General features: G+C 34.5%; 1 protein-coding gene across 1 annotated transcript; it reads right to left on the reverse strand.

Annotated features, from left to right (window-relative positions):
• Positions 1 to 414: 414 nt before the first annotated feature.
• On the reverse strand, positions 415 to 13,575 carry LOC109210431. The gene is made up of 24 exons (XM_019373850.1): positions 13,378 to 13,575; positions 8,606 to 8,823; positions 8,263 to 8,368; positions 8,049 to 8,150; positions 7,842 to 7,901; positions 7,599 to 7,697; positions 7,265 to 7,350; positions 7,058 to 7,181; positions 6,759 to 6,939; positions 6,137 to 6,165; positions 5,845 to 5,993; positions 4,333 to 4,435; positions 4,141 to 4,236; positions 4,016 to 4,071; positions 3,806 to 3,929; positions 3,538 to 3,600; positions 3,361 to 3,420; positions 3,121 to 3,282; positions 2,277 to 2,350; positions 2,096 to 2,189; positions 1,836 to 1,972; positions 1,409 to 1,489; positions 1,194 to 1,299; positions 415 to 862 (listed from the first exon to the last, which is right to left on the reverse strand). Exons 1-24 carry the CDS (start codon positions 13,549 to 13,551, stop codon positions 791 to 793), a joined length of 2,556 nt encoding a protein of 851 aa, XP_019229395.1. The 5' UTR covers positions 13,552 to 13,575; the 3' UTR covers positions 415 to 790.
• Positions 13,576 to 14,197: the final 622 nt, after the last annotated feature.

Genomic DNA, 14,197 nt, shown 5'->3' on the forward strand with positions numbered 1-14,197 from the left:
TAATTTAATTGAGTATACCAGGTTGAATTACGTTGTGTATATTATTAAGGTATACAACATATGAAATGTATATTCCAAGCATACAACGTACATAACTATTGGGTATTTTGTAAATATTTATCCTAAATCTGCAAGGAAACTATTTACACATAGTAAGTAAATATCTTAATAAAAAATATAGAGTTTTTGATCAAAGTTACTAAATTCCATTGAAAATACAACTAGAACTCTTGCTCCGCTCGTGTGTATTAATCCAATAATACACAATAATTAGGTTAGGAAAACTGCAAAATTTATTAGCTTCACCTAATGATTAAATGCGCGCACTCAAAATTTATAAGCCAATATTTCAATGAAACTTTATAAGGCAATTAAATGCGCGCCCCCAAAATTTATAAGCCAATGGACACAAAATTTATTAGCTTCAATCAATAATCTCTCCTTTCCTTGAATAACTTTTAATTGGTAACTTAAAAGAGGAGTTTACTGAATACAATACGAAAGGATCACAAAAGTATAAGTCAATTGTGATGTGGTGTGAATAAAGTCTCACATGAAACTTAAAAAAAAGGTTACTTATAAGGTGTTGAATACTACAATGGCGTGAGGCCTTTCGGGAAAGATCGTGCAACTTTTCCCAAAGCAAACAATATCACAACACCACGTTACAATATTTTTATCATTTAGCCGAACACCAATGACACATCTGGCTTGATTAGGTTTTTCTTGTTGTGTTGAGGAATTAATTTATTTTCCAAAAGGAAGTTCCAACATTCCAAACAAAAAAACTCTAATAAGCTGAAGGTGCACTGTTGTAAGGATCATCAAATGCTGCAACATTGCCTGGTCGTGAAAATACAATCTACAAGAACAGAAGAACCCTTTGAGTTGTTTTACTTCTCAAAAATTGGTAAAATAAAAGTGTATCCTCTCCATTTACTAAAGTTTTTATATGAAGTAGTTCACATAATTCAACATGGTAGCAAAGCAACCGAGCTCCTAAGTTCGAGTTCAATCGCTATGCTTCACAAGAAAAAAGAGTCTTATCCTGAAGAACGTGAAGAGTCATGTTGAAAATACAATTACGTTAATAAAATTATACCATCTCTAATAACTCAAATTTTTAAGTGAGGTAGTTAATATGATTCAACATTAATTGGTTTTAAGTGTCTTCAAAGATTTATTGCCATTACCTGATAATCTCCTATTGTGCATGTTTTGAATCCAGCAGCACAGCAGTCAAAGTAGTACTCCCATGTTCTGATGAACTTGTCATCGAATCCCAATGCACGAATTTGGCTAGTGACACAGTTATTAATGGCCAACTATCAGCATTTAGAACGGATCAAGCAGCAAATTAAATGATTCACGAAAGAAACAGTTTTATCTCAGCATAGAAGGTAGTTACATCTGATTTTCCAAGAAGTTTTTCCGCCAACATCTCAGTGTCTGATAATAATGAATTCCGATCTCTTCCAGGTGCACTACACTGCATTTATATGATTTATGAAATGCTTTTGAAAGATTGACAAGGACGCTAGTGCAACAACAACAACAATAAACCCAGTGAAATCTCACAAGTGCGGTCTGGGGAGGGTATTGCGTATGCAGACCTTACCCCTACCTATAGAAAGGCAGAGAGGTTGTTTCCGGTACACCCTCGGCTCAAGAAAGATAAAAGGAAGAAGCAACATCAAGCAAACCCATCAGAAAACCAAAGCGATAATACAAGACTAACACTGAGTGGTGCAATCAGAAACCAAAGTGAAACAAATAACAAGTAATAACAGAGATAAGGACGCCAGTGCAAAATCACAAAATGAACTCTTTCTTACCATAATCTGGATGCCGCAGCCATGGCTGATGTTACTCGACTTAGTGCAGGCAAGCATCCGCCTGGGAATATATACACTTTTATGAAGCTTATGCTTTGCCTGTATTCGCCATACCTCTCATCTGGCACCGAAACGAACTAAGGAAAGCCAACGATTGTGAAAAGCAGCATAAAGAAACAAGAGCAACAGAACATTGTAGGAAATTGAAGGGAAAAAGTGAACAAAGTGGACTGTGTTAAGGGATCACTTTAATTCATTACCTGCAGAACTAGAAGCCCGTCTTCTGCCAATGCAGACTCACAGCAAGTAAAGAATTCATCCATAAAGTCATGACCAACATGTTCTATCATCCCACTGAAAATGAAATTAGTTCAATTGTAACACTGGCTCGACATATAGTGAGTACTACAATATGTCAAGATGTAGAGGATAAAAGCTCACATTGATACAATCCTGTGATATTTGTCCTTATTTGGCATTTGACGATAGTCACATAGGAGAAGTGAAATCCGATCCTGCGAAAAAATTTCATTGAATTGAATATTAATAGATAACCCTAGCTTTAAAGTTGCACGGTTTTGGCTTGCAAGTGCTAAGCAGATCATGTTCTCATGTTAATCTTATAAAGACAAATGTGGGAATGCAACATACAAAGAAGCATTTTAGTTAATTTTGTACCATAACTTCTCTGGCCTGACCTGTGACCTATGTTGCTTGGACTCTCCGAAAATATTGCCGGGTGCGTGTCGATCACCCAAAAATAGTGTATTTTTAGAGGATCCGACACGGGTGCAGCAGCATTCTAGAGAGTCCGTGCAACATAGGCTATGAAGGTTTAGTCATGAATTGCAATCTCCTAGTTGCTTTATCATTTTCCTCAGCTTATAGCAATTATATTTGTCGCGTAGGCTAAGCCATCGATAAGAGAAGGGGGGTATTATTATGGGGATTCCTGCATTAAGAGATACTGTAAGGCTATTATACAATCTAAATTGGACGGTTTCCTTTGCTGTGCCTGTCCATATATAGAGGAAAATTTCCTGAACCACGTATATCCGTGATCAGTCGCAGTTATTTCTATACATCAGTTTTGAACTGGTCATTGCACATCTTCACTTCTCCGGTTAAGATTTCAAAAAACTTCTTCAAAGATTTCCGAGAAATCCTCATCAAATGTTCTTAATATGGGCAGCAACAAGAATGAAATCTTAGTGATCTAAACGGATGAGAATGAAATTCCAAACTCAAAACTTTTGAGCTTCAACATTGTAAGTACAATCTATACCTGAAGGCCTGCTTGCTCAACTATCAACTGTGCATACTCCAGTTGCTGCTCGGAGAGAGTTATACCAGTATATTTACACCCTGTTTGCTTGACAACTTCCACAGCAAAACTGCCCCAACCAAATCCTATCTCTAACATGTGATGTTCCTTGCTAATTTTTGCCTAAATAGAATAGAAGCAGAATCAAATTATGCTTGAAATCTATGATGAAACAAGAGAGCTTTTTACATAGTTGATGACCTTTTTAATGAGAACGGAAATCTTTCTAAGCTGTGCATCTTTTAGGTCTTCATCCTCACTCTAGAAAAATTATGAGAGAAAACTAGATCACCATTGGATGACATTAAAGAACAGTAAATGTAGCTTAACATGCGAAGACAAAAAAGGTGGCAAGCATTTAAAATTTTGAGAGCTAACCTTGAATATTGCACATGAGTATGTCATAGTCTCATCCAGAAAGAGTGAGAAGAGTTCATTACTCTGAACAAAACATCAATAAAACAATGCTTATCATCTACACAATAGCAGCCCATATTAGACAAGAAAATTACAGGAAAATAGATGAAAGTGAAAAAGCTACTGCAACTGGCAAAGAATACGCGCAGGATTGAGTACTTCAATTTCACTACTAATCTTTGACATCCCCTACATACTTTGGGTGATATAATATGCACAAGTTATTTACCAGGTCATAGTGACGGGAGATATTCCGACGAGCCTGAGTCAGGGTGTTTTGATTCAAAAAATGTCGAATGAAATACTTTGCAGATGGCAGTGCTGCTGTAAAAAGGAATGGTGTCCACCAGCCTCTAGAGCCATGCAAAGTGATGAAAAACTTTAACATATGAACAGAAGTTTATGTTTCTTTATTTCAAGTTGAGGACAAACTATTTACCTTTTCTTGCTAGAACTTGTAACAGACGCTTTCAAATCACTGTTGGCAACAAATATCTGTAAAAGAATTCAGGAAGCTAAGTACCAAACAAATGCTATTTACAAAGAATCTAGTTATTTCCTCACCATGATAAGATTAAGAAGACCTTCATTCTTGTCAACAAAAGAGAAATCCCCATGAATAAAAGCATCAGCAAGGCCTATTTCAGCTTCAGTTGCAATCTATATCACAGAATTTGTCAAGATTTGGATTTAGTTTTCCTGTTTGGGTTTTATCGCTTGATAACGTGAAGGGGGGAAAAGAGAATTTCAATTTACCTTCCAGTAAAACTGTGGACTATTAATTCTAAGAGAAACTTTCAGAGAGCATTTCCTCTCTGTTCCTTGGAAGGTGAAAACTGTTCCTCCTCCTTCAAACAAGCTGTACATCGCAAAATATAAAGTAATTATCCAGATATCTTCAATATTTAGAAGAAACTACTACTACTACTAAGACTCAGTCTCAAACAAAGATGGGGTCGGCGATATGGCTCCTCACTTCTTGCTCAACTCATATCGGCATCATGCCAAAATAAAATAAGAGTTACAGTGAAATTAAGTTAAATATATATAAATAATAGTGACAATTATAAGAAAAGTAATATTTTAAAGCCTATTCCTAACTAGTAAGTATCACCTATATGGATATTTTTCTTCCATTGTGCCTGCCTTTAGCTAAGTTGCATGATTCCAAAGATTTATAAGTCTTTCGAGACAACGTATTTTCATGTAATTTTAGGTCTACCTTGCCCCTTTTTAATACCTTCATTCACCATAGTTTCACACCTACGGACCGGTGCATCTATAGGGCGATGCAAGACATGACAAACCCATCTCAAGTGACCTTCTCTCATTTAATCCTCAATGCTTGCTACTTGCACTTTCTGGCAAATGTCTTCATTTTTTATCTTATCAAATCTTGTATGACCGCACATCCATCTTAGCATTTGCATGTCTGCATTACTCATCTTGTGGATATGTTGGACTTTAGTTGCCCAACATTCACTGCCATATAACATTGTCGGTCTTATAGTTATTCTATAGAGCTTACCTTTCACTTTGGTAGGCATCCTTCTATCACGTAACACTACGGTAGCACTTCTCCGTTTCAACCATCCTGTTTTAATCCTATGGATAACATCTTCATCTATCACCTCTCTTGAAACAACGAGCCTATATATCTAAATTGTTTGCATGTTGACACTGCAATCCCATCTAGTCTCACCTCAACTTCGTTGTTCTCATGCCGACTAAACTTACAGTGTCTTACTCCTACTTATCCTATAACTTTACAAAAACTCAAAAATCTCCAAAAAAATATTCAAACATTTTCAGCATGAATAATTAAGACAATTTTGAAGCTATGTATAATAGAAGAAATAATATTGCAATAAATTGTGATTCAGATGTGAGTTGTCTTGCAACATGCTTTTCGACTTGTATATGAACTTTAAGCCAAAGAGATTTGAATAAAAGAAGTGTATTTTCTCGATAAAATAGTCATTCTGCATATTGCTACCATTCAAATAGCAAATATATTTAAATAAGTCTAGAAGCTCATGTGGACAGCCGTTAGTTTTGAGGGTAAGTATGGCCCAATTTTTAGACGGTGAGGAACTTTTTGATACCAAAAACAAACAGAGGACAAAGTGCTTTATTTCTGATAGTTCAAAGGCAATTTTGAGCCTTTTCAGCATAAGAAATAGGATAGATGGAGATAAACAAGTTGTTAGATATGTATCTGCCACTATTTTGGGATTAAAGCAATACAAGGTGAAACACATTACTCACATTATGCATCCTGTTTTAATGAAACTTCTGAAAAATCTTGTAACAACGAGGCGTGCTCCTGTTTCAGGCCAGGTTGGTACCATGTGCTTGGGTTTGTCCAGAATATTAGAATTCCTTCTAAGCATGCCATCTGCAGCAGCCACACCCACCTGAGGAGGAGCAAACGTAGAGAATCATCCACGTGACATTAAAGGGACAACAAAAGCTGGAAAAGACTTCAAATTGTTTTCAGAGTAAGGTGATACTTCAAGTTAAAATCTGTTGAGCTTGTTATTAGCAAAAGTAGTACTACCTTTAGTCCATCCTCATGGAAGCCATAACCTGGAAGTATCGCAATAAATATACATCAATAAGCAGTGAAAAACAAAGCGGAAAAAAAGTCTATGCACTAAAGGGAAGCAAGGACTAAAGACGGAACAACTCAAGCTACAATCTTTACCAGTTGCTTTCCTTTAACATTATGCAAATAAAGGAAGTGAATTAAACCAAGACACGAGGTTGTTGAGCTCACTCGCAGGCATCAAGTTGAAACGGAAAGAAAAAAAGAAAGTGAATGAAGCTCTCTTTGCAAAGACAGCTTGGCGACTTGTTTAGTACCCTCCGTCTCGATGGCCCAGGGCTATTTCATCTAAATAGAAACGGAGTAATCTTATCCGCCGAGAGTCGGAATAAAACAGATTCAAATTTATAAGCTGCAAAATCCAAGGACTAACGGAGAGAACTATAAAAAGTCCGGAGAAAGAAACTATATTGTTTCATACACTGGGCTCTGCAAGTGATTTCAGTTAAAGGAACTGGTTCTCTAAATGAAAATTGTTGAAGTCCAGCAGCAGACTAAGCACGATAGCAGGTTACAAAGGAACACGTATCTTGAAACAACGGTCCATGCTCTGCATAAAAATGGAGATTCATACCTTGATATGCTCCACAAAACCATATTCCTCTCTTCCCGTGGATTTGATCTAGCTCACGTGAAGCTTTTGATGCAGCAACTGAGGGGACTAGGTAGCCTGTTGTCCATTTAAGCAATGTATGCTCTGGTGTGTGAGGAGGATCAATGGTTACGAGATAAGGCAGCTTTGAGTCACCAAGATTCTGTAAGTTTAGACAGCTCATAAAATAAGAGGGCTGTCACTAAAGAGAAGACTCTCCACTGAAGAAGAGTATCTTCTAATTTCTATATAAGGTCATAAATCGACGTATTGCATAACACCTGGATTACATTGAGCCAATATGTCACGCATCCTCTATTATTCGTAGTTCCAAGAAAGTTCAAAGCACTCCATGCTGCTGGGTCGCGAGGCAGGAATGTTTTGTCACGATGAAGGAAAATATCGCTGTCATAGAGGAAGAAAAAATGATTTTTCATTTAGACATCATATATCTTGACTATGGTCCAATCCACCAACTTCTCTCAAACCAGGCAGCATTGCAGCAAGAGAAATAAGTTAAAACGAATTTGTCAAGAAGATGCACCTCTTCAACATGACATTCTGCCCCGTTAAACTGTGCTCATGGTAGAATTTTAGAGGCGGAATTACTAACTATATTAATCTTAGTTCAGAAACCTAGCAGGTTGTAGCTGTTAATTGACTACAACCAGCCACAATTAGAACATGCATTTTAACTGAATTTCACTAAAGCACAAAATAGGGCTCCTCTGGTAACAGAAAATACAAATGCGAACATGGCTATGCATTTTAACTGAATTTCACTAAAGCACAAAATAGGGCTCCTCTGGTAACAGAAAATACAAATGCGAACATGGCTAGACCTTCTTCATCTGTCGATACAGAATTTACTTCACAACCACTTCTTATTTGGCAGCCTCTCTTCGCCAGCTCCTCCTTAACCTGCATTCAATGTCCCCCATCAAATTACTCTCAAGGATGACACATGCTTAACATATCATGCAACAAAGTGAAATTTGGTAATTGCCTGAAATTTTCCTCAGGGAAATAGTAAAAACTTTGTGGTATCTATGAATAAAAATTCACCTTGTTTACAGATGTATGTGATCCCCATCTTACAGTGAGCAACAGAGAGAGACCAAAGAGCTTTAAATAAAGAACAAAAGCACCCTTAGACACAAGTATAATAAAATGATATATATGTAAGCATTCAAATTCAGTCTCTTGCATTTAACAATTGGGTATAATCTACACACAAAGTACGCTAATTGAACAGTTGATGAGTGGAAGAACCTGAAGAAGATGGTGGTCGCGGAAGAATGAAAGAATAGAATAAGCAGAAAAGCCCATTACTCCTTCTAAGGGACAGGACCAGATTGAAGAACATATTGGAATCTGTGAAACATATGAGTAAATTGCTTATAGCAAGGGCAATTTGTTGAGTGAACAAAAAGCGTATTACACCTATCAAATCAATAACTACCACAATCGCAGTGTCACCACTCACCAGATATGCCTTCAGAAATAACTCCGTACAGCCATTTGACTTAATAAATTGCCATAATGTTTCATCGCGGTCAATGTCAGGATTGTTGTCAAGTACTTCAAGGTAACTGCAATGAGATCAGAAACGTATTCGTGATGAAATAAACTTCATTGGAGTTAGCTCTTTCCTTGACACATATACAATAGAAAGTATACAAAACAGAACAATTTAGTCCATTTTAATCAAATGCATGATGTTCAAATGAACAGAGAAGACTCTGTGCTCTAAATTTCTAATGAGATTAGTAAATCAACAAATTGCTCAAATAAGAAGGCATATTTAAAGACAAATAAGTTATTGGTACCTTATGACATGCTGCTTGAACTTGATAATTTCTGTAATCATTTGCCAAAAATATGGATTCAAGACATTCTTCTTCTGTGCAAACAAACTAGAGATTCCATTTCGGGTACCCCATTCGCAACCACGGCCTTTGTCTACGCTCACTGAAAATGACATATCAGATATCTCCATTTCAACTCCAAAGAACTCAAAAAACTCCATCATGTTTGGATAAGTTACCTGTCAAACACATCATTTCAGCATTAACATGTTGAATTCATGCGTCCGTCCTTGAGTGCAGGGGCGGATGTTGAGTAACGACCATGAGTTTATCCCAACTCATAACTTTCGACGCGGAGCATAAATTTATGAATAAAAATTCATTAAATTTCAACAAATGGTAGGTCCGAACCCATAAATTTAAAGATATAATAGGTAATATAATAATAGGTTAAAGCCTTAGAGTTGAACCCATATAGTTTAAATCATGAATCCACCTCTTTAGTGCCCCAACTTACCCCTTCATTTGCAATATATGTTTATACCTCCCTGTTTCTTACAGTAAAATTAAGAGCACCAAATTTTCCCCTTTTTTTCCAAAAAATTTTCACTTTTTCCGAAATCAAGGTTTGTTCATAAAATTTGCTTAAAGATGCATTTTCGAAATTTACGAAATTTTGAAAAAAAACTCCAAAAAGCTATTTTTTAAAATTTTCACATAACAAAACTTCAAAAACAACCCAAAATTGTATTATGTCCAAACACAAGTCTCAATTTCAAATACCATTTTTACCATGTTTTGGAATTTTACAATTCTTACGTCCAAACGCCCACTAAGTATCAGTTTTTAAAATCCACTATTTATTCCTCATTGGCTAAATGCCTAGATAACCCCTTAAAGTTAACATAATTTGTCAGTTAGCTACTCAAACTTAATTGCTGACTATATGAACACTGGTCTTTTGAAAGGTTAAGAGCCCGTTTTGGACATTTTCACTTTTTTTCAAATTGGCGTTTGCTGTAAAATTTCCAATTTTATGCATTTTGGAATTTTTTAAAAATTTAAAAAACTCCAAAAAGTTATTTTTCAAAATTTTCACTGAAATCACTTACAAACTTCAAAAACAATTCAAAATTATATTTATATCCAAACACAACTCTAATTTTCAAATATAATTTTTACTTGAACAAAAATTTCATATATTTTTTTTGAAATTTTACAATTCTTATGTCCAAACGCCCACTAAATTTTGATGGTGAAGTTGGGCAGCAGACGTGTCTGTTCTTTGCACTAATGTGAGAGAGACGAAGAAGAAAACACAACACAAATGAGCTAAAAAAATTTGGGACTATATTTCAGAGAAGGAGAAGAGACAGTTATAGGACTAGGGCTTTTTTTTTGCTTTTTTGGGTTAAAACAATAGTGAAGACAATTTTACGGAAATGAGGTTAATTTGAATATAATAATTTTATTGTGAGAAGAGCTGACTCAGCAACTTGTAGAAAAAACTTAAGCTCTCAAACATAACTTGAAAAAAAAAAGATTTTTGAAATTTGTGATCTTAAAAATTAAAAGCTAAAACCTTTGGTGTGATTTAAAAATTTGTTACTATAAAGGCTTTTCATTAATATAAAAATTAATAAAATAAAAGTTTTAAAATTAAATTATTTTTAAATATAAAAGTATACTAACCTAATTAAAAAAAGGTGGCACATAAATTGAAGGAAAAGGAGTACTAAGCAACAGGCGGTGCCATGTAGGACTGCTTTTCAAAAGACACTTGGCCTCATTTGTTTGCACTTAATGGAGGTCTGAATCTTAATCATTCAGATCTCAGACATTAAGTGCGTTTGTTTTTAAAGTCTGAATCTTAATTATTCAGATCTTAATCATTAAGTGTGTTTGTTTTTTTATTTCACAATCACTTAATGGGTCTGAATAGGTCTGTATGATTAAGATCTATAACAGAGACTTAATTTCATTAAGATGCTATCACATATTCATTATTAATTGCCGCCACCGCCTACCATTATCAACTACCACCATGCCGCCGCCACCACCACCACCATAATCACCCCCTCCCCCACCACCACCACCACAACGCCACCATCATCCTCAATCATAGCCGCCACCATTATCGACTATCACCACCCACCAACCCCACCACTCCGACCACCATCATTCTCACTCACAATCAATACTTATCCACCTTAACTGCCACAATTCAACCACCCCATCACTATTAACAACCACAACTGGCACCGCTCATCATTATAACTTATCACCACCTTCCTTAATCACAAACCACCGCCCGCTATTATTAACTATCACCACCCACCACCACCATCCTCAATCATAATCGCCGCCGCTACCAATCACTACTAGCTACTAGCATGAACCACCATGATCAACCAAAACTACCACCAACTACCGCCTCTAGTCGGCATTCACCCATTAGCCATCACCACCAACAACTATCATATTTTAAAAAACTATATATTTTATTGATGGCATATTAGATTAGTTAGTATTTCATTTGAATTTTATGTTTATTAATTTTCAAATAAAGATAAATTTTATACATTCAGATGTTAAAAATCAAACAGTCTTAATTATTTCTATTCAGATCTTAATACACATCTTAATATATTCAGATGTGTANCATGCTAGTAGCTAGTAGCGATTGGTATTGGTGGCGATTATGATTGAGGATGGTGGTGGTGGGTAGTGATAGTTAATAATGTCGGTGGTGATAGTAGTTGTGATTGAGAAAGGTGGTGGGTGGGTGGTGGTAGGTTATAATGATGCGCAGTGCAGGCTGTGGTTGTTGATGGTGATGGGGTGGTCAGTTGTGGTAGTTGAGGCGGATGAGTGTTGATTGTGGGTGAGAATGATGGTGGTCGGAGTGGTGGGGCTAGTAGGTGGTGATGGTAGATAATAGAGGCTGTGATTGAGGATGGTGGTGGCATGGTGGTGGTGGGGTGGTTATGGTGGTGGTGGTTGAGTATGGTGGTGATGGTGGCATGGTGGTAGTTGATAATGGTATGCGGTGGCGGCAATTAATAATGAATATGTGATAACATCTTAATGAAATTAAGTCTCTGTTATAGATCTTAATCATATAGACCTATTCAGACCCATTAAGTGGTTGTGAAGTACAAAAAAAATACTTAATGATTAAGATTTGAATAATTAAGATTCAGACTTTAAAAACAAACACACTTAATATCTGAGATCTGAATGATTAAAATTCAGACCTCCATTAAGTGCAAACAAATGGGGCCTTATACAAGATGAGGTGTTTATATGGTCGTTAGTTAAATTTGGGTAACTGTCAATCATGATAAATTTTCTTCCTCAAGGAAATTACTAGATAATGATAAGATTGCATAACATTATTTTTATTTCATTATCTCACAAGATATAATTTTTCCTAATATTATTTGACTTGACACTTATTTGGAAGATAATATTCCATTTTTAAAAACTATTCACATAAATGATTACTAATCTTTATTCATTTTAAAATCGATACATTTTTTTTAGCATTTCACGTTGGTCACTCATTAACTAAAGGATCTCTATACATCAATACACTTTATTATATTTCCTTTTCCCTCTCTCTTTCATAATTTTTTTCTTCTCTCCATAAATAACACTTATCCAAATATATCAAAGATTCTGACAAAAGGAATATCTAAAAAATAATCTTCTCTTTAACGAGGTTTCACCATGGAAATTTTAGTATCTTTTTTTTTTTTAAGTTTTAAGCATTCTAATTGTTTGGACATTTAGATCTATAAGCATGTATGAAGTAGTGTAACTTAAATTCAGTAAACATTTAAGAAACGTACATTGTATCGCCACATATTTTTTTATTTAATAATTTTATATTCTATTACATTTGGATATAATAGTTATACATTCATCGTATCTTTCTAGAATAAATTTAAATATTTATGTTATTTTTTAATATAAATTTGTCATAATAAATTTAAAAATCCTTTATGTCATGATTTTCTCTTCCTTTTCATTATTTTCTCTCCCTGCCACAAAATTCAATTACTAAATAAAATGAAAGGACGTAAATATTATTGAGTTACTTTTATACTTTATATATAATAGTATTATTATATAATATTTAAATAACTACAATGTGCTCTAAATATATAATATTTATACAATAAAGATGTGGTATATTTTATATTATAAAATTTAATATTCCGTATATACATCGTATATATTTATCATATTGAGAAAAAGAATTATATACGATGTATATCCAAATAAATAACATTTAATTTATACTTTATAATATACTTATTAAACTTTATATTATACAATATGTATAATAGGTAAATATAATAAAAATCACTTATTCATCGAAGTATGCACTATTATACAAGCATTCACATTTATACCACCAAATAAAACGTCACCATAATTGAAATAGAAAGAAGTACCAATAAAACAACAATTAATGACAATTTCATTATTAGATGGGAAACTGAAACCCTTTGGCGTGATTGTAGGTAAGAGGTTAAAGTTTTCTGCTAGGAATATAATTATTTAGTTGCCTTGTACGTAAAATACCTATTGCCCAATAATCTTTTATGATTTAAAACATATAGATATTAGTCTGTTTTGTTAAACTTAAAAAATCTGCTTATTTTAAAATATAATTTGTTGAGAATTTCTTTTTAAGGAAGTACTTTTGGAGAGTAGTAATACTTTGCTTTTTTTGTTAATCAATTTAAAAACCACTTGGTCAAACGTTTTAAAAAAGTACTTACCCGATTGAAGGCCATAAAACCAAGGTCAAGATGGACGCCATCGACGGTAACAGTCTTGGCATGGCCGCCGAGATAATCTTCCTTCTCATAAACCACAACTTTCACTCCAGATTTTGCCAATTCATATGCAGAAACAAGTCCACTTATCCCTGCCCCAACCACTGCTACTTTCATGTTTAAAACTTAGGCTTCAAAGTTACAACTGCATGCAATAACACTAATCAAGATTAATTAGAAGTAATTAGTAGTCACTAGTCAGTAAACTGCAAACTTTATCTTTAATTTATACATTACATATCACTCATTATATGAGCATAGCTATGGAGTTGTTGGTGTTTAAGGTATTATAATGGTGGTAAACTTACCTTAAGGATATTGCTGTGAGTTTTAAGGGTTGAGGATATTCTAAACATGCAGTAAGAAGGGAAATGAAGAGAAGAAACTCCTTAATATCTTTGTGCCAAATGCATTGCTTTGCCCAGAAGATTTGCTACTTTGTTTTGCTCTCTGAAAATGAACGGAATATCAGGATCTCCTAATCAGTTGACTATTTATAACCAGGGGCGGCTCAAGAACCAAGGAGGCATAAAGCCAAATTTTATTAGGAGGCCTTAAATTTAAAAGAAATTTATATTAATTTGTTTCATGCTTTATAGTTGAAATATGTGTATTCTAATATATAACCTAAAAAAATTCGTAATGCACTACTATGAGGTAAAAATATAAGAAAATAAGAAATTTCAAATTTAAACAAAAAAAAATTATAGAAAGTTAGAACAATAGAACTTGATTCTAGAAGTTTATAACTTGACATCGTAAT

Source organism: Nicotiana attenuata, unplaced genomic scaffold (genome assembly GCF_001879085.1).
Source record: "Nicotiana attenuata strain UT unplaced genomic scaffold, NIATTr2, whole genome shotgun sequence".
Taxonomy (NCBI): Eukaryota; Viridiplantae; Streptophyta; class Magnoliopsida; order Solanales; family Solanaceae; genus Nicotiana; species Nicotiana attenuata.

Coding starts and splice junctions, on each gene's coding strand:
- LOC109210431 (XM_019373850.1), bottom strand. CDS start 13,551: ATGAAAGTAGCAGTGGTTGGGGCAGGGATAAGTGGACTTGTTTCTGCA. Junction 7,902..8,048: donor GCGACCACCATCTTCTTCAG/GTTCTTCCACTC, acceptor CTTTATTTAAAG/CTCTTTGGTCTCTCTCTGTT. Junction 4,436..5,844: donor ATTAAAACAGGATGCATAAT/GTGAGTAATGTG, acceptor TGCGATGTACAG/CTTGTTTGAAGGAGGAGGAA.